General features: G+C 45.9%; 1 protein-coding gene across 2 annotated transcripts in view; it reads right to left on the reverse strand.

Moving 5' to 3' along the window:
* The window catches only part of LOC126266694 (neural cell adhesion molecule 2), a 571,136-nt gene that overhangs the window by 71,707 nt on the left and 480,663 nt on the right, over positions 1-18,766 (reverse strand). For both annotated transcript variants that reach the window (XM_049971131.1, XM_049971132.1), the window contains exon 11: positions 3,721-3,860. In XM_049971131.1, the coding sequence (XP_049827088.1) occupies positions 3,721-3,860 (140 nt within the window). The remainder of the gene's footprint in view (positions 1-3,720; positions 3,861-18,766) is intronic.

The following is an 18,766-nucleotide window of genomic DNA, read 5'->3' on the forward strand; positions in this document are numbered from 1 at the left end:
AGAACACCGTGAATTCATTGTCCCAGGAAGGGGAAACTTTATTGACACATTCCTGGGGTCAGATACATCACATAATCACACTGACAGAACCACAGGCACATAGACACAGGCAACAGAGCATGCACAATGTCGGCACTAGTACAGTGTATATCCACCTTTCACAGAAATGCAGGCTGCTATTCTCCCATGGAGACGATCGTAGAGATGCTGTATGTAGTCCTGTGGAACGGCTTGCCACGCCATTTCCACCGGGCGCCTCAGTTGGACCAGCGTTCGTGCTGGACGTGCAGACCGCGTGAGACGACGCTTCATCCAGTCCCAAACATGCTCAATGGGGGACAGATCCGGAGATCTTGCTGGCCAGGGTAGTTGACTTACACCTTGGTAGAACGATGGGTTCGATGACGGTTTGGATGTACCGTGCACTATTCAGTGTCCCCTCGACGATCACCAGAGGTGTACGGCCAGTGTAGGAGATCGCTCCCCACACCATGATGCCGGGTGTTGGCCCTGTGTGCCTCGGTCGTATGCAGTCCTGATTGTGGCGCTCACCTGCACGGCGCCAAACACGCATACGACCATCATTGACACCAAGGCAGAAGCGACTCTCATCGCTGAAGACGACACGTCTCCATTCGTCCCTCCATTCACGCCTGTCGCGACACCACTGGAGGTGGGCTGCACGATGTTGGGGCGTGAGCGGAAGACGGCCTAACGGTGTGTGGGACCGTAGCCCAGCTTCATGGAGACGGTTGCGAATGGTCCTCGCCGATATCCCAGGAGCAACAGTGTCCCTAATTTGCTGGGAAGTGTCGGTGCGGTCCCCTACGGCACTGCGTAGGATCCTACGGTCTTAGCGTGCATCCGTGCGTCGTTGCGGTCCGGTCCCAGGTCGACGGGCACGTGCACCTTCCGCCGACCACTGGCGACAACATCGATGTACTGTGGGGACCTCACGCCCCACGTGTTGAGCAATTCGGCGGTACGTCCTCCCGGCCTCCCGCATGCCCACTATACGCCCTCGCTCAAAGTCCGTCAACTGCACATACGGTTCACGTCCACGCTGTCGCGGCATGCTACCAGTGTTAAAGACTGCGATGGAGCTCCGTATGCCACGGCAAACTGTCTGACACTGACGGCGGCGGTGCACAAATGCTGCGCAGCTAGCGCCATTCGACGGCCAACACCGCGGTTCCTGGTGTGTCCGCTGTGCCGTGCGTGTGATCATTGCTTGTACAGCCCTCTCGCAGTGTCCGGAGCAAGTATGGTGGGTCTGACACACCGGTGTCAATGTGTTCTTTTTTCCATTTCCAGGAGTGTATTTGAAATAAGTCTTCCTACCGACAAAGTCATTGTGGTTACTGACTCGATACTGATAGAAGATTTGTGTGCCACATTTATTTTGCACAATCAAATAATCAAGCTAACAAACCACGTAATTTCTTATTATGTTTATAAATTTGATTTATCCTACGACGCTGTTCACATGAGCCGGTCACTATTCAAAATGACCAAATCGAAGTCTTACACACATTTCAAGCAATTAATAAAATATGATTCAAACACTCCATTCTAGACAATTAGAAATTTGTGTGGAGGGTATTTCTGCAATACACTGACAATTTGATTTACAGTAGAATGAGTATGACGTTTTCCAAGTATTAAGAGAGAACAGAATCTTAATTATAAATACGTGTACTTTGTACATAAATTGCATGCGAAAGTAGATTTTTAGGAGATACAATGAATAATTTCAATGCTTGATTCAATTTACTAACATAATCTTGTTAATGTATATGAGCATTACGTTTTATATAGAGTATATGAAACTGGAATACGCTATAAATTCTTGCGAAATTAATAGAAAATTTAAAATCCAGCTGAATAACAAGATCCTCAACTGTTTTATGACAAAATCGTAGAACACGATGTTCTGAAGGGCTTGATGAAACAATATGGGAAGGGATCTTTTCTTATGATATACAACAAGTATACATCGTGGCACATTAAAGCAAAAGTTATTCCTGTACTCTTCTTGAACTATATTCCGTTTGGAGTACGTCGTTGGGGTCACGTACTGTTTAGGAAGTAATTTTGACACCATTTTATAAGTCGCTCAGGTAAGTAATTGTGTTAATTGATAGTTTCAGTGAAATTCTGTTTGACTGATCTCAAAAACTACAAATTTCAATGTATCGTTTCTTAAACGTAGTCTACGTTGGTTTAGTTAAATACTCTCTTACTTTTATCGCCGCTGTAGTGATTCTCGTATTTTTGCAAACTCGGTAAGAAAGCATTTTCCTGTTGGCATCTTTGTTCGGTTACTCAGACTAGATACCTTTTGTTGTCAGTCATAATTTTCAGTAAAAAAATGAAATGATCGGCCTATGTCATTAACAAGTATCTCTGCGTGTCTTGCTGCATTTACCGACTGTTACGTCAATTACCTGTTCTCTGATTACAAAGAAACTTGTTTTCAATAAACATGTAAAGAGAGGACCGTTGAAAGTTTATCATATATTAGGTTTCACTCAACTATACCCCGCTAAAAGCTTGTCAATGAACAAATTAACTAATCCAAATATAAAAACGTAAAGGGGTTACGGACCATTCATGGAGTCAATGAGGAAGAAAGAGGAGAAAGGAGGAGGATATAAATTGTTTGGGGATTACGATTAATTTTCTTGATTGATTATAGATATATAATCGTTCAAGCAAGAAAATTAAGCTTGTTGGACGGTTCAAATCGCAGTGGTATGAGTCAGATTATGGTTTTGCTTATTTACCTATACTTGCATGGGGTAGTAAATGGAAAGGCTACGGACAATATGAGTTCATGTTCTCATCCAAATCTTGTCCATCTTTTACAAATACGTCTCTTCACCACTGTTTTAGACATAAACCTCTATTTCTTTTAAATGGCAATAAAGTGAAGTTAGGATTTGAAATTCAATATCTGATTTTAAGCCTCTCCATTACTGCATAATATCTTGCAGCACTTCACACATTATTTCAGTTACAATTTCAAGGTCTTGTAGAAAGGACTGATGATCCGGTAGTTTGATCCCTTTACACCCCAAACCAACCAACCAATCGTGTACTAATATCGAATTTCACCCTTTGTAGGTATTCTTCTAACCTGTCGTGGCTGGACAGACTGTAACAACTCACTCTAATCTACGTGACTGGCTGCCTCGATGCGGATAATCCCTTTATAAAATGAATACCATGGAGGAATAATAACTGAAGATGGCGCTGCAGGCGTACGCTTTACATTGCTTTGAAGCCGGTTCCGCCGTGTTAGATGGCGCAGAACATTAGCATAATACAGTTTACAGTTGCTTCTTGTTCCAGTTTCTGTCATGTGCACGCTACAGTTGTTTGAAGTAGTACATGTAACAGTGCGTTAGTGAATGAGACAGTGTCTGGAAAGCATCTTCAAGCGTTCTTCTGTTCTTTCGTGCGTATTTGTTCCAGAATTACTATGTGTATCTGTAGATGTACTGTGGTACCAGGAGTCACTAGATGCGTCTGTTTAGAACGAGTTGAGATGGCTGTGTAAGAGACGAGACGCGTTGCGGCGTTTCGGTAGCGGAGCATACTGAACGTCGAAAGGCAGGTGACATGTATGTGACAGGAGACGGGGGGGGGGGGATGGGGGAGGGGGCCAAGGCAGGTCAACTACGTCACACATAGGCGGTTGCAAGGGCGGCTACTGACCTTGTCGTGTCGTGGCTGGCGGCGGCGCCGGTGCCGGCGGTAGAGGGCGACGATGACGGCGCAGACGACGGCGAGCAGCGCGGCCGCCGTGGCCACCAGCGCCGTCAGGACGGGGTTCATCGGCGCCGCAGACGACGGCCCTGCGGACACACACACACACACTCACCACGACCTCCCAGCCACACACGGTCGCCATCCTGCGTGGTAAATTTCTCCGTGTGTCTCGGTCCATGGTAGCTCTGCGAAAAGGGAGCATGGAATGTTGGATTTAACGTCCCGTCGACATCGTTGTCGTTAGAGATGGAGCATAAACTCGGACTGTGTCCAGGATGGCCGCGCTCTTTCAATGGAACCATCTTGGCATTTGCTTATAGCGATTTTGAGAAATCGCGGAAAAGCTAAATCTGGATGACCGGATGCGGGTTTGATCAAGACCGACTCAAAGGAAGGTCTCGGCGCTTGATGGTGACGTCACGTCAGCTAGGCACGGCGAACGCCAGGTCTGTAGCAGGCAGAAACGCCTGGGCTTGCTTATCAAAATAAATCCCTTATTCAAGAAAGTATATTTACTTGATCCATTTTGTTATCGAAACTTACCCCAGCCCCCCTTACAATGAACTCGTTTCTTTTATTTATTTATTTATTTATTTTCGTTTGAGATCGTTACTGGAAATGTGAAATAATTTACATATGTGAATGTCCAACTGCTGCCAGTAATTAGATTAAAGTCGTTTTCAACGAAAGAAATTCTAAACAGGAAACAAAATAGCTTCATATATCGAAAATACTGCTGAGCTTAAACCTTTTCAAACATGCACATTAGAAAAGATAAATATTCCCCTCTTGCAACTGAAAGGAGAAACCTTATAGGTTAAAAAATTTTATTTGATAAAACAAGTACCTCTCTTTTGCCTCTTCTTCTGTCCCCCACCCCCTCCCCAAACGTGTAAAATCGCAAGATGTTTCATTAACATTTAGGGCTCCTCACCCCATAGTCAACCAAGATACCTAAAGAAGAGCACCAATATGTTCACAGTTTCTTGTAAAAGCAACCCAGTACAAATGTAACTTCCTCAGATTTACAAATAAGGTAAAGAAGCACGAATTCTGTTGCTGCCGGACCATGAAGTTGTTTTTGTATGTCAATCCTTAAAACAGGTGGAAATTTAAGTTCAGGAGTACACTATTTCCTATGAAGTGTAATGAATTGCACAATTAATTAACTGCCGAAATCTCTCAGAACAATGTGTGTTGGTCAACTACCGCCAATAGTTTCACATATTCCTGTGTCAGAGAGGTAGACACCACCATTATGAGTATGCCTGCAACAGACCTGGCGTTCGCCGTGCCTAGCTGACGTGACGTCACGAACAAGCACCGAGGCCTTTCTTCGAGTCGGTGTTGGTTTGATAAATCCCCCTCCCGAATGCGAGCACGGTCGCAGCTCTCTAAAACCTCAGCAGTTACAGCCTCACTTGGAACTTCCTGGCAGATTAAAATTGTGTGCCGGACCGAGACTCGAACTTTGGAGGGTAGGAGACGAGGTACTGGCAGAAGTTAAGCTGTGAGGAAGGGGCGTGAGTCGTGCTTCTGTAGCTCAGATGGTAGAGCACTTGCCCGTGAAAGGCAAAGGTCCCGAGTTCGAGTCTCAGTCCGGCACACAGTTTTAATCTGCCAGTAAGTTTCATATTAGTGCACACTCCGCTGCAGAGTGAATATCTCCTTCTAGCTTCACTTGGGTCAGACTTAACTGTCACAACAGCATACACACTGCGCACGTCACCGCATGGTGCATGGCGGACGATACCTTGTACCATCACTTGTCATCTCCTTTCCTGTCCCACATGCAAATGGAGCGACTTAAAAACGATTGTATACATGCCTCTGCAAAACCCTTAAATTCTCTTATCTTGATTTCTCGTTGCTTACGCTAAATTGTGTTGGCAGAAGTCACCTACATATTTGCCACCTCAACAGGCAAAGATCACAAAGCATCTCCGTAATATTCACCTGTCGACCGAAACTACCGGTAACAAATCTACCAGAATTACTGTGAGGTCATCCTTTAATCCGGGCTGTTGGGAATCCCAAACACTCGACCAGAAATCATGAAGGGTTTGAAACAATATTCTATAAGCGGTCTCGCTTATAGAAGAGTAACACTTTCCTAGAATTCTCCTAATTAACCGAACTCGACAATTCGCCAGCCCTACTACTGACCTTACGTGCTCACTTCATTTCATATCGCTTTGTAACGTTACGCCTGGATATTTAATCGACGTGACCGTATAAATCAGCACTCCATTCTAACATAATAGAAATTAGGACTCGTACGGAGGCACATAAACTGTCGTTTTTCTTTCGCTCCACATGCGAATGGACTAGGAAAGGAAATGATTGGAAGTTTTATGGTGGGTTGAGGAATGTGTATGTAGACGTAAATATAAATTTGTTTTCCCTCCTCATCTGCATTAACTTACATTTTCCTACACTTGGAGCAAGCTGCATGAATCACTGCAAATTCTGATTTGTCTCAGTCATCCTGTATCCTTCTGTAGTCACTCGACCACAATACTTTCGTCCATATTACAGAGGCATCAGGAAACATCTTCATATTGTTTCTCAGCATACACATCGAATAATTTACATACGATGGTGAGTCAAATGAAAACTTTAAATATTTTTAAAAATATTATTTATTGTGCAGGAGTGGTAGAAAGCTGTATAACTTTTCAACATAATCTCCCCCACGCTCAATGCAAGTTCTCGAGCGCTTAAAAACTGCATAAATTCCTTTAGAAAAAAATTCTTTTGGTAGTCCGCGCAACCACTCATGCTCCACGTGGCGTACATCTTCATCAGAACGGAACTTCTTTCCTCCCATTGCGTCTTTGAGTGGTCCAAACAAATGGAAATCACATGAGGCAAGGTGTGGTGAGTATGGTGGAGGAGGAAGACACTCAAAATGTAGGTCTGTGATTGTTGCAACTGTTGTTCGGGCAGTGTGGGGCCTTGCAGTGTCATGTTGCGAAACGACACCTGCTGACAGCAATCCACGCCGCTTTAATTTGACTGCAGGCACCAGACGATTTTTTACGAGACTGTGTATAATGCATTGGTGACAGTGGTTCCCCTAAGCATGTAATGCTCCAAAATGACGCCATTTCCGTCCCAAAAGAGAGTCACAATAACCTTCCCTGCTGATGGTTCTGTTCGAAACTTCATTGGTTTTGGTGATGAGGAATGGCGCCATTCCTTGCTCGCTCTCTTCGTTTCCGGTTGGTGGACGTGAACCCACGTTTCGTCCCCAGTAACGATTCTTGCAAGGAAGCCATCACCTTTCAGTTCGTTGACGAGATTCCGATTTATCTTCGGTGTCAACTGCAGTACACATTTTGAGAATCTTCAGTGCCACGACTTTTTATTTTGCATCATATACAAAACTAAAATCCATGTAGTAGCTAATATTGCTGGTACACCAGCAATGAGGTCATTTAAAATTCATGTAGTGTTCGATCTGTATTGTTGTTTTGGCAAATCAGCCTTAGAACCGGTTGACAATTATTGAAATATATGAAATAAAATCTTGACAAATTCTGAACGGTTTGCGTTAGGACGTTCAAAGTGACTCGTTGGTCGCGGGGCACGACGGGAATTAGTATGCGCATGAATGGTTTGGTTTAACGACTACGCCCACTTTCATTTGGAAGGGTTCGTCAATAAGTAAAATGGCTGAGTTTGGGGGACTGGGACTTCGTATTTTGTGATAGAGAAGTCTCTTCACCCTCAGCGGGTGACTATGGTGTGCAACATCAATTCACGGAATAATCGGTGCATTATGCCTTGATGGTATGGTTACTACCGAAAGATACATGAAGATTTTGGAAGATGATTTCATCCCAATTAATTAAAGTGACCTTAATTTCGACCAGATGTGGTTCATGCAAGACGAATTTCGAATCCATCTAAGCAAGGGTATGTTTGATGTCCTGGAGGAGCACTTTGGGGACCGCATTCTGGCTCTGCAGTACACAGAGGCCACTGGCATGGATCTCCATTGGCTGCCATAGTCTCCGGATCCCAACATATTCAACACTTTTTTGTAGGACTATGTTAAAGAAAATACCCAAAACTACTGCTGAGCTGAAAATAACCGTTCAGGAGGTAATCGACAGGATCGATGTTCCGACACTACAGCGGACTGGGCAGAATTTCGTTGTTCGTCCGAGCGCAATCGTCGCCAAGGATGGCAGGTATATCGAACATGTCATAACCTAAATCCGAATACGTGTAGCGACGTTTACATGTTGAATAAAGTGTGTGCACACTGTAATCTGTAATTAATGTACGTTTCCTTCATATAGTCCAATAATTGACAGACTGTATAAACTGCTTCGCTACTACAGGATTGTTATTATAGCGGACAATGTAAATATTGAGCTTGTGATTTAGAACCGATGGAAAACCCTCGTAAGCCGACCGCGGTAGCCGAATATTAACACATTTTACAGTATACGATATTTATGTTTTACAAGCCGCTCTGTCCCCCACCCCCCTCACTCCCTACCCTCTAGCACAAATTTTTCGAAGATCGGGCCGGGGATATACCGGCACGCGGTCGACCGAGCATGTCCCTGTGCTATAAAAGTAGTTTATGTGCTGCTTATATTTGCTTTTTACAGCCCAGTATCATAACCGTAAAAATCATCAATATTCGGCGAGCGTCAGTTTCTCACGAGTAACGGATTCTCCGACCTTGTCCTTTCCTATTGTCCGTTCTTTCTTAGTCCCTCCAGACTTCATCAGGAGTGGTCAGTTGCCTCCAGATCTCTGAAGCATTTCCTTCCCGTCTCTTTCTCTTGCTCTCGCTTCTCGCCTCTCTCTCTTCTGTCCCTCTGTCTCGTTTTCTGTCAGCATACGGTTATGAACGCGACCCACTTTGCTCCCCCTTTTCCCTCGGACACGCGCGCGCGAGGACGCTAGCCTTTTTCCAGGCCGTACTTCGTGTCACCCCGAATTTCCATATTTTAGTTCAACTCATGTATAATTCACTTTGTCGACATCTTCAGCCGCCGCGGGCGCCCACCGACGTCGCCCGATTTTCGACGCATCCCTCACCCCGGCTGCATGCACTTGCCGCGGCCGCTCACCCCTGCGCCTCCTCCCTGCGCTCTATTCCCGTCATATCCCGTGCTACGGGATCCACCCTCGCCCCCCCCCCCCCTCCCCGCGGCCCCCTTCGCCGCTCCCCGCTCGCCTTGCCAAGGGCCCGCCGCCAGTAGTAGATCAAGTTATTTAAGAAGGACGCCGGAGCCGGCTTTATGATACAAACTGACGCCTGTAGTGTTGGTGTCGCTCGGAGCTTCTCGCCAAGAGCGGCGGCGTGAAAAGAGGGGCGGTAACTTTCGCCGCGGCCACCCCGGTCCCCACCGCCCCCACACCGCTGGTGCGGGCCCCGTCCTCCGGCTACGAACGACGCCGCCACTGGAAAACTCCGCAACAAGCCGCGCTCTGAATACCAAATGCGGCGGCTCGCGGCCTCGCTGACTTATTGTGGCGCTACTGCGCCGCGGCGCCCTGCCGACCCCACAAACGCCGGCGACGTCGGCGCCTGCGGGCGCAACGTGCCGTGTTGCGTCCCGGCTGTTCAGCCCTCGCCCAGCGCTCGCGAGTAGCCATCAGGGGCTGTGCTGTGTTTTAAACTCTCATCGCTAGCCATTGAAGTTGAAACACCTTGGAGGCACGCATACAAAAAACGCCAAATTGGCACTATGTGTAGTATGTGCTTGGCTATATATACCTGTAATGTAGCAAATACGTTGTGTTGTGTAAATGTCTCTCTCCGTCTTTGTTCTGATTCTCTTATTTCCAAGTTACAGTTAATAATTCATATCAAGAGTAAAATAATCAAACCTTCACCTAGATTTAAACAAAGTAACTCGACCAGTAAGTTGACGTCATAAAACTATTTATTTCATAACTCGTACTTTATTGGAATTAACTCTGGAGTGAGCACAAAGTGTCTCACAGGCGGTAGGCGCAGTTACGGGGTGTCTGTTCTTTCGGACCTGTCTCATTTTGAACCAGCAGTCTCTATGAATTAAGAAAAAAAGAAATTGTACACAACGTATGTGAGCAGTCATTGGTTTAAATCAGTGTGGAATGTTGAAAATTTTTGCTGGACCGGGATTAGAAACCATGTCTCCTGCTTACTTTTTTTACCTTACACTTTTTGTCTCTTTTTTTTTTTTTTTTTTTTTTTGTACAGAAAAAATAAAACCATAGCCATCCCTACCGGACACCGCCACTTGTGTCCCTGCCAAACAAAACTGAACTCTTACTTCTTCAGGCGTTGCCTTCCTAACTATACGTAACCCCCCCCCCCCTCCCCCGAATCTAAAATGTGAAGAAACTACATTATACGGGACTAGCGTGTGTACGTCAACCCACGAAAACACGATGAAAGAAAGGGGCAAAGGGTATTTCTAGTAGCGTGCGAGAGGTAGTTTTTTAATTTTTAATTTTTTTAATTTTTTATTTATATAGATATCGATGTGCGAACAGTCATAGTTAATCAAGCCTGGAAAGCAAAGCAGAATGAAGACACCATCGAAGATAGTAACCATAAATAACATGAAAATAAAGCTACCACTTCGTAGTTAAGCTTCCCAGCGACTGCGCCCACTGATGAAGGTCACCGAGCGAGGTGGCGCAGTAGTTAGCACACCGGACTCGCATTCGGGAGGACGACGGTTCAATCCCGTCTCCAGCCATCCTGATTTAGGTTTTCCGTGATTTCCCTAAATCGTTTCAGGCAAATGCCGGGATGGTTCCTTTAAAAGGGCACGGCCGATATCCTTCCCACTCCTTCCCTAACCCGAGCTTGCGCTCCGTCTCTAATGACCTCGTTGTCGACGGGACGTTAAACGCTAACCACCACCACCACCACTGATGAAGATAGTCCAATATATGATGGTTTGCAGTTCGTTCTGACCTCATCTACCATTGCCTGGATCATTCCAGCTACACGACGGTCTGTGAAAGGCACGTCATAGGTAGTTTGTGAAGCATTGTTGATATTTGGTATACTCAGAAACAGCATGATGTCCTTCTTGCAAAGAAAGCCAGAAGTCAAGTAAATTCTTGTGTGCGTCACGACAGAGGTAATGGACCGCATGTTCACGTATCCAGGTGACGGAGTTGGTTCGAGTCTTGTGGTAAAATGTCTCATCCGGAAAAAATAACGTCTGTGCAGATATATGCTTCGGCGTAACTAGCAAGAGATAAGCCAGCATCTGCCGCAATAGGTGCCAAACCGGTTCCGCCTCCCCACAGCTGAGGCGGTGCTCGTCAGAATCTACTGTATTACAGCCCACACAATTAGGAGATTCTGCCATGTGGATATTGTAGAGACGTTCTTTCGTCACAAGCTTCCCATTAATGACTACGTACCATTGGGAAACGACATCGAAATGAAGCAAGGCATCCTCTACAATCTTCCACACCACGCTCCACCGTACGTCAGGATATTTTACATCGACCACATTTAGGTGGTGGCGTTGCAGCATGTTCTGATATAAGCGTCGAGTTGTGGCCATTCGTGGTGTCGTGAGCTCTACACTGGAATAACTTTGTTCTAAATAGAAACGTCCTTTATAAATGAGGGGCACTGGGATGTCCTGCAGCGGCACCGGCGCTCATAGTGAAGTAGGTCGTAACGCCGTCAGAAGCAGACTCGTGAGGTGTGTATAACAGCGGGGTAGCAGACATAAATGTGAGCTAACATAGAGGGCAATGGCCCTATCATGGACGTTAACTAGGCCGAGACCACCTTTTTCCTTGGGGAGGTTAAGAGATACGTATCTAATCTTCAGTAACATACCAGCGGTGACGAAGTATCCCAGCGCTGTCATAATGCTACGCGCCAAGAGGTTCGGAATGGGTAGCGATTGGGCTACATGCGGTATGCGAGACGCAAAGTATACATTGGCATAACACGCCCGCTGAACGATGGTGAGGGATCGCAAGCGCTTATTTAAAATTCCGGCCAGAATTTGGTTAAGAAGGCGTCAATAATTGATCGTCGTCGCGCGTCGCATGTCGTTCATGAAATCTAAGCCCAAGCACCGGACAGTATCACTGAAGCGTAAGGGGGCAATGCGTTCCTGCGATAGCCCAATCCCGATGCTCAAGGCGACGGTCTTGTCAACGTTCATTTGGCTACCAGAAGCTGTACCGTAGGTTGTAATCCAGTCCAAAGCCGCCGCCATACCGTCAGCTCCACGTATGACGATCATCAAATCATCCGCATATGCCGTGCGGCGATAGATGGAGCCGCCGAACTGTATTCCATTGAGCCTGTCTCGGACACCACGCAACAAAGGTTCTAAGGCCAATGCAAATAACAATGTTGATAATGGACATTCCTGTCGTACTGATCGGTGAATCGGCCTGGGTGTCGTCAGTCTTCCATTAACGAGAGCACGAGAAGTAGCACCATGCAGAAGGCGTGTCAACACTGCGATAAAGGGGTCGGGGTATTCCATGCGCCGTAGAACGGCCTTGAGGAAAGTGTGGCCCACACGGTCAAAAGCCTGGCTTAAGTAAGTAGACGCCAGGGCTGCTCGCAAACGTCTCAACCGTGCAAGGGAGATGAGACCTCTGTAACGACATAACACAGTTCTGATGTTGTTGGATCCCCCGAAGGACATCTGATCGCTGGACAGGACGTGCAATAGTGTGCCACACTAGGCGGACGCTCTGACCACTGCCCCAACTGGACACAGGGGTCATGCTAAATGCACGAACTATCCTAGCACGCCTCTCATCAGATCCAAATTCTCAGTTCATCCACACACTACTAATGTCGTACCCCTTGCCCATTATCCACATTACCAGCGGCACTTTTAGCCACTTCCCGTTGGATTTCGAGCCTGGTGTTCAGTGATCAGGACATCTGCCAGGACAGGGCACTCAGGTTCGAATCCAGATCCGGCATAAATTTTCAACTTTCCACATTGATTTATTTCAATACCCCTCGTAGCAAATGTCTGTAATGCATTTTATATACTCACCATTGTTCAACAGATGCACTGGCGGACTTGTTGGGCCATCAGTCATCCAGTTAACTAAATGCAGATATATTGTGCATTTGATTCAATTGAGTACTGGAGGGGAAAGGTTGTTCCCGTCCCTGCAACCCTGGAGAGTAACAGAGGCCACAAGACCTTTGCCGTTATTAAAGGCAAATATTTTATTTTTTATTTAATCCAGTAGTTTTTAAAGCCAGCATTCTTGTCACCGTGGTAATACCAGTTACCGTCAGGTCACGGAAGTTCAGCGCATTCGGGCTGGGCTTGCACATAAATGGGTGACCGTCTGGGTCACCCGAGCGCTGCTGGAAAGCAGAATGCACTCAGCCCTTTTGAGGGTAACTGAAGAGCTACCTGAATGAGAAAGAGCGGCTCCTGTCACGAAATCTGACAATGGCCGGTTGAGCGGCCTGCTGACCCTCTGCGCCTCCGTATCCTCATCCAGTGACGCCTGTTGGCTGAGGATAACAGGGGGTCGGTCGGTACTATTGGACCTTAGACGGCCTTATCGGACGGGGTTTTACTAGTTTTTAATATCTGTTGGTAATAAGTACTGGCCGGCCGGTGTGGCCGAGCGGTTGTAGGTGCTACAGTCAGGAACCGCGCGACCGCTGCGGTTGCAGGTTCGAATCCTGCCTCGGCCATGGGTGTGTGTGATGTCCTTAGGTTAGTTAGGTTTAGTTAGTTCTAAGTTATAGGGGACTGATGACCTCAGAAGTTAAGTCCCATAGTTCTCAGAGCCATTTGAACCATTTAATAAGTATTGCTACAGGTAGTTATCTTCAGATCCGAGGTGTCCCCCCAGAGGTTCAAAGGTTCTACAATCTGCAAAATGCACGTGACAGAAAAAGTGTACTTCGGCTTTTGAGGAAAGATAATGAATCGGCTGATGACTTTCGTATTTATAGTGACTTAGTAGAAGGCGGTGTGGAAACAAGAGAAAAATACGGATACGGACCAAGAAGCGGACTTCAGTAAATGTGACAGGAAGAAAACCACTACAAAATTATCAAAGGTGTGTCCGCCTAAAAATATTAGTATTCAGTTTAAAACGTTGCCAGTCATTTACCAGAAACGAAATGTGTCGTGAAGAACGCCAGAGTAGCAATGGAATATTAGGAATGCTTTCTCACTTTGGAATCTTATAAAACGGTATTTGAAATCAATTACCTTATTCGTGACAAAGGGATCTTCATCTTACAGAAGACACTGAAACAAATTCTCTGTCAGGAATATTATATTTATGTAACGCAAGAAAAAAAACAACGATACACACACCCAAGATATATGGGCCTCCCATAAAATGAGAATTATTAAGTTATGTCTTTTAATAACGACCCAAAGACGATTTAGGTTCCTCTTACACTGTCTGTGGTTTCGACAACAGGGATACGCAAGAGGAAAGAAAGGTCGATGATTTAGCTTCCGCTTGAGAAACATCTGCTTGTTTCCTGGAATATTTCAAAAATGCTCATCAGTTGTGGAGCACTGCTACTGATGGAAAGCTGGAAGCTGTCAAGGGCAGTTGTTTCTTCAGACGGTACATCCCTAGCCAACTAAACAAGTATGAGCTAAAAATATTTGATTTTGTGGATACTAAGATGTATTTCAACGCTAACCAAGAAATACATGCTGTTACGCAAACTGAAGACAGAAGGACTTTGCAGTTAACAAGAAACCAAAATATATTGTGAAACGTGTTAATTTTTTGATCTCAATAACTGGGCTTAATACAGCTGTACACATTTTGTTCACCTCCTTAGAATTAACTGAATACTTGCTCAGGAAAGTCTTACTCTTCGTGGAACTTCGAGGAAGAATAAATCTTAGCTCTCCCCCCCCCCCCCCCCCCCAGCCCTCCACACCAGAGTTTACACAGTCAAAGAACAGCGAAGTGGGAACAACACTGTTCCCGTCTGAGAAAATCTCAACTTTCAAGTTACGTGTCGCCAAGAAAACAGGGCGGTTCTGATACTCTCCACAATGCGTCATGCTGATGCAACTGATGCCAAATCTGATGCCAGATACAATAAACCGTCTACAGTGAAAAAAATGAAGAGTCGATACTCTCGATCAGCTATGCGATACATACGACGTGTCAGAAATGCTCAAGATATGGCCCCTGGCGGTTTTTACAGTAAGATAAATACTCCAGCTGCAGATGCACAAGTAACATACCTTGCATATAATACTAATGCTAGCATCAGACGTAGTAAATGTCTTAAACATCCAGCACGTAATCTAGTTGGCGAGCACTTGTGTCGACGTTCTCCGTGTTCACCGTTGGCAAGAAATCTCAGACGATGTATCTAGAGCCTTTCTCCAGATGAAGGCGGAATCCAACCCACAGAAGAGGATCGAGGCTCGGAAAGAGGGAGATATTATGAATATGGTCATTTAAAAACCCGATACACCAAGTATTGATGCCGAAACTGTAAGAAATATCGTTGTTTAGAACTTTCACAGCAAGTATGCACTGACTACTAGTTTTGCAGCTCACTAAATGAGTTATTCCTATGATAGTTCTACACTATATTAAATAGGAATGCTTCCATCAAGAACTGTAATAAGACACGCTGAAAAGTTTTTGTCGATTTTTCTCTTATGAATTGAACGGAATAGAAATTGCGTAATGTAGCAATCAACATTTTGGTGGGCTACATTTGTACCCAAAAATCAGAAAATTAAAATAAGCCACATTTATGAGAATGTACTTTCATTAGTACTTTTACACTAAAAGATTTGAACAGATTGAAATATACACTCCTGGAAATTGAAATAAGAACACCACGAATTCATTGTCCCAGGAAGGGGAAACTTTATTGACACATTCCTGGGGTCAGATACATCACATGATCACACTGACAGAACCACAGGCACATAGACACAGGCAACAGAGCATGCACAATGTCGGCACTAGTACAATGTATATCCACCTTTCGCAGCAATGCAGGCTGCTATTTTCCCATGGAGACGATCGTGAAGATGCTGGATGTAGTCCTGTGGAACGGCTTGCCATGCCATTTCCACCTGGCGCCTCAGTTGGACCAGCGTTCGTGCTGGACTTGCAGACCGCGTGAGACGACGCTTCATCCAGTCCCAAACATGCTCAATGGGGGACAGATCCGGAGATCTTGCTGGCCAGGGTAGTTGACTTACACCTTCTAGAGCACGTTGGGTGGCACGGGATACATGCGGACGTGCATTGTCCTGTTGGAACAGCAAGTTCCCTTGCCGGTCTAGGAATGGTAGAACGATGGGTTCGATGACGGTTTGGATGTACTGTGCACTATTCAGTGTCCCCTCGACGATCACCAGAGGTGTACGGCCAGTGTAGGAGATCGCTCCCCACACCATGATGCCGGGTGTTGGCCCTGTGTGCCTCGGTCGTATGCAGTCCTGATTGTGGCGCTCACCTGCACGGCGCCAAACCACGCATACGACCATCATTGGCACCAAGGCAGAAGCGACTCTCATCGCTGAAGACGACACGTCTCCATTCGTCCCTCCATTCACGCCTGTCGCGACACCACTGGAGGCGGGCTGCACGATGTTGGGGCGTGAGCGGAAGACGGCCTAACGGTGTGCGGGACCGTAGCCCAGCTTCATGGAGACGGTTGCGAATGGTCCTCGCCGATACCCCAGGAGCAACAGTGTCCCTAATTTGCTGGGAAGTGGCGGTGCGGTCCCCTACGGCACTGCGTAGGATCCTACGGTCTTGGCGTGCATCCGTGCGTCGCTGCGGTCCGGTCCCAGGTCGACGGGCACGTGCACCTTCCGCCGACCACTGGCGACAACATCGATGTACTGTGGAGACCTCACGCCCCACGTGTTGAGCAATTCGGCGGTACGTCCACCCGGCCTCCCGCATGCCCACTATACGCCCTCGCTCAAAGTCCGTCAGCTGCACATACGGTTCACGTCCACGCTGTCGCGGCATGCTACCAGTGTTAAAGACTGCGATGGAGCTCCGTATGCCACGGCAATCTGGCTGACACTGACGGCGGCGGTGCACAAATGCTGCGCAGCTAGCGCCATTCGACGGCCAACACCGCGGTTCCTGGTGTGTCCGCTGTGCCGTGCGTGTGATCATTGTTTATACAGCCCTCTCGCAGTGTCCGGAGCAAGTATGGTGGGTCTGACACACCGGTGTGAATGTGTTCTTTTTTCCATTTCCAGGAGTGTACATTCAAAATGCAAGAAAACTGTAGGCATCTGTGAGACTCCACGCGACCTACAATAAAACAGTGTATCATGTAAACACTACAGGGTTGTGTTAAAGTAAAAGAGAAAAGCAGAAATATTATGCAGGCAACATGGTTTAGAAAAGGTGGTGAGTCGCTATTGTGTGGCACAGATGAGCTAGTACTCGTGCCCGGTAATACGAGAGTATACGGTGCAGGGAAAACTAGCGTTTATCAAGATTATTGTGAAATATTTTTCGCTAATGGGGACCTATATGGCGCGAAAGGAATACAGAACGAGTCTAGCGGAGGGAAATTTCCGTAAGAGGTCTGTCGTGCGATAAATCGATATACTGCCGACGTCACGAAATATTTCTTCTACTGTGTTAACTATTCAGATTAATAACAACTTAAAGCAGAGAACAGAGGACAAAGGCTAACTGAGTGATTTTAATTAAGATAATTAATATCGACTCATTCATTTATAAATCTGATACTGTCTGAAGGAACTTATGCAGTGCAGCAGACGCAAGGTAGAGAAGGAGCCAGATCAGGCATTGATGCTCGCCACTAGTCCTCGAAACCTAACCTCTCCCAAATGACATCGCCTACCTGAACGATCAGTTGACATGTTAATCTCAGCGCTAACAAAGTACTTGCACAAGTAGTAACGCTTTTCAGTCACTGTTCCGAGTGTCGGAAGTAGTTAAGGAGCAGGTTAAGTTTATTTATTACGCCAAGCTACACGACAGTAAAGTGTCCTGTCGGTAATGAACGTTTGGCATGGTGTGTAAGTACTGTTTTTGATTGTGAAGATAGTTGGAACAGCAGTACGTACGCATTCTTAAGTCAAAATGTTGCTGCATCGAGATGGGTTATTACGAGGCTGTTCAATAATAAAATATCATTTTTTAATAAGTTACCGTCACTCATCCTCATAATATTGTTGGGCCTTCTCATAGTAGTCTCCCATGAATGCGATGGACTTGTCCCTGAGTTTCTGCCAGTCTTCAAATACATGCTGGATACCATTTTTTGAGAGTTCGTTCAAACTCGCCTCCGCAGCCTTCACCACTGCTTCTGATAATTGATAATGCTTCCCACGAAGGCGTTTATTCATTTTAGGGAAGAGAAAAAAGTGACATGTGGATAAATCCGGTCTATAGGGAGGATGAGGGATGCATTTCAAGTTGATATTTGCAAGATATTCAGCAACAACATTGTCAATATGCGACCGTGCATTATCATGGTGCAGCATCCAGCCTGCTTCACGTAACTGTGGTCTTTTGCGGCTGATGTGGACTTGCAGTGTTTCCAGGACATCCCTCTAGCATTGTCCAGTTACTGATGAGTGTACAGGTACAACATGCTGCTAAACCATTCCGTTTACCAAAGAATGGGATGACCATTACTTTCCCAGCAGAAGCAACCACCTTTGCTTGTTTGGGGACTGGTGATGGAGATTTCCACACTGAGTTTTGCTGTTTGCTGTCAGAATCAAAATTATGTAGCCACGTTTCATCAGCAGTGATTACATTTGAAAGAAACTTCGGATCTTCCTCTAACATCAACTTTTACTGCATACGGATGTCTTTTTGTTCGGGAATCAACAGTCTAGGAACCCATCAAGAACAAACATTTGTCACATGTAATTTTTCTGTCACCAGCGTGTGGATGGTACCCAATGAAATGTTCAATATTTCAGAAAGTGATCTTAAGGTAATTCGTCGATCCTCTCTCACAATTACAGCAGCAGTGTTGATGTTTTCT

The sequence above is a fragment of the Schistocerca gregaria genome, chromosome 4, assembly GCF_023897955.1.
Source record: "Schistocerca gregaria isolate iqSchGreg1 chromosome 4, iqSchGreg1.2, whole genome shotgun sequence".
Lineage (NCBI taxonomy): Eukaryota > Metazoa > Arthropoda > Insecta > Orthoptera > Acrididae > Schistocerca > Schistocerca gregaria.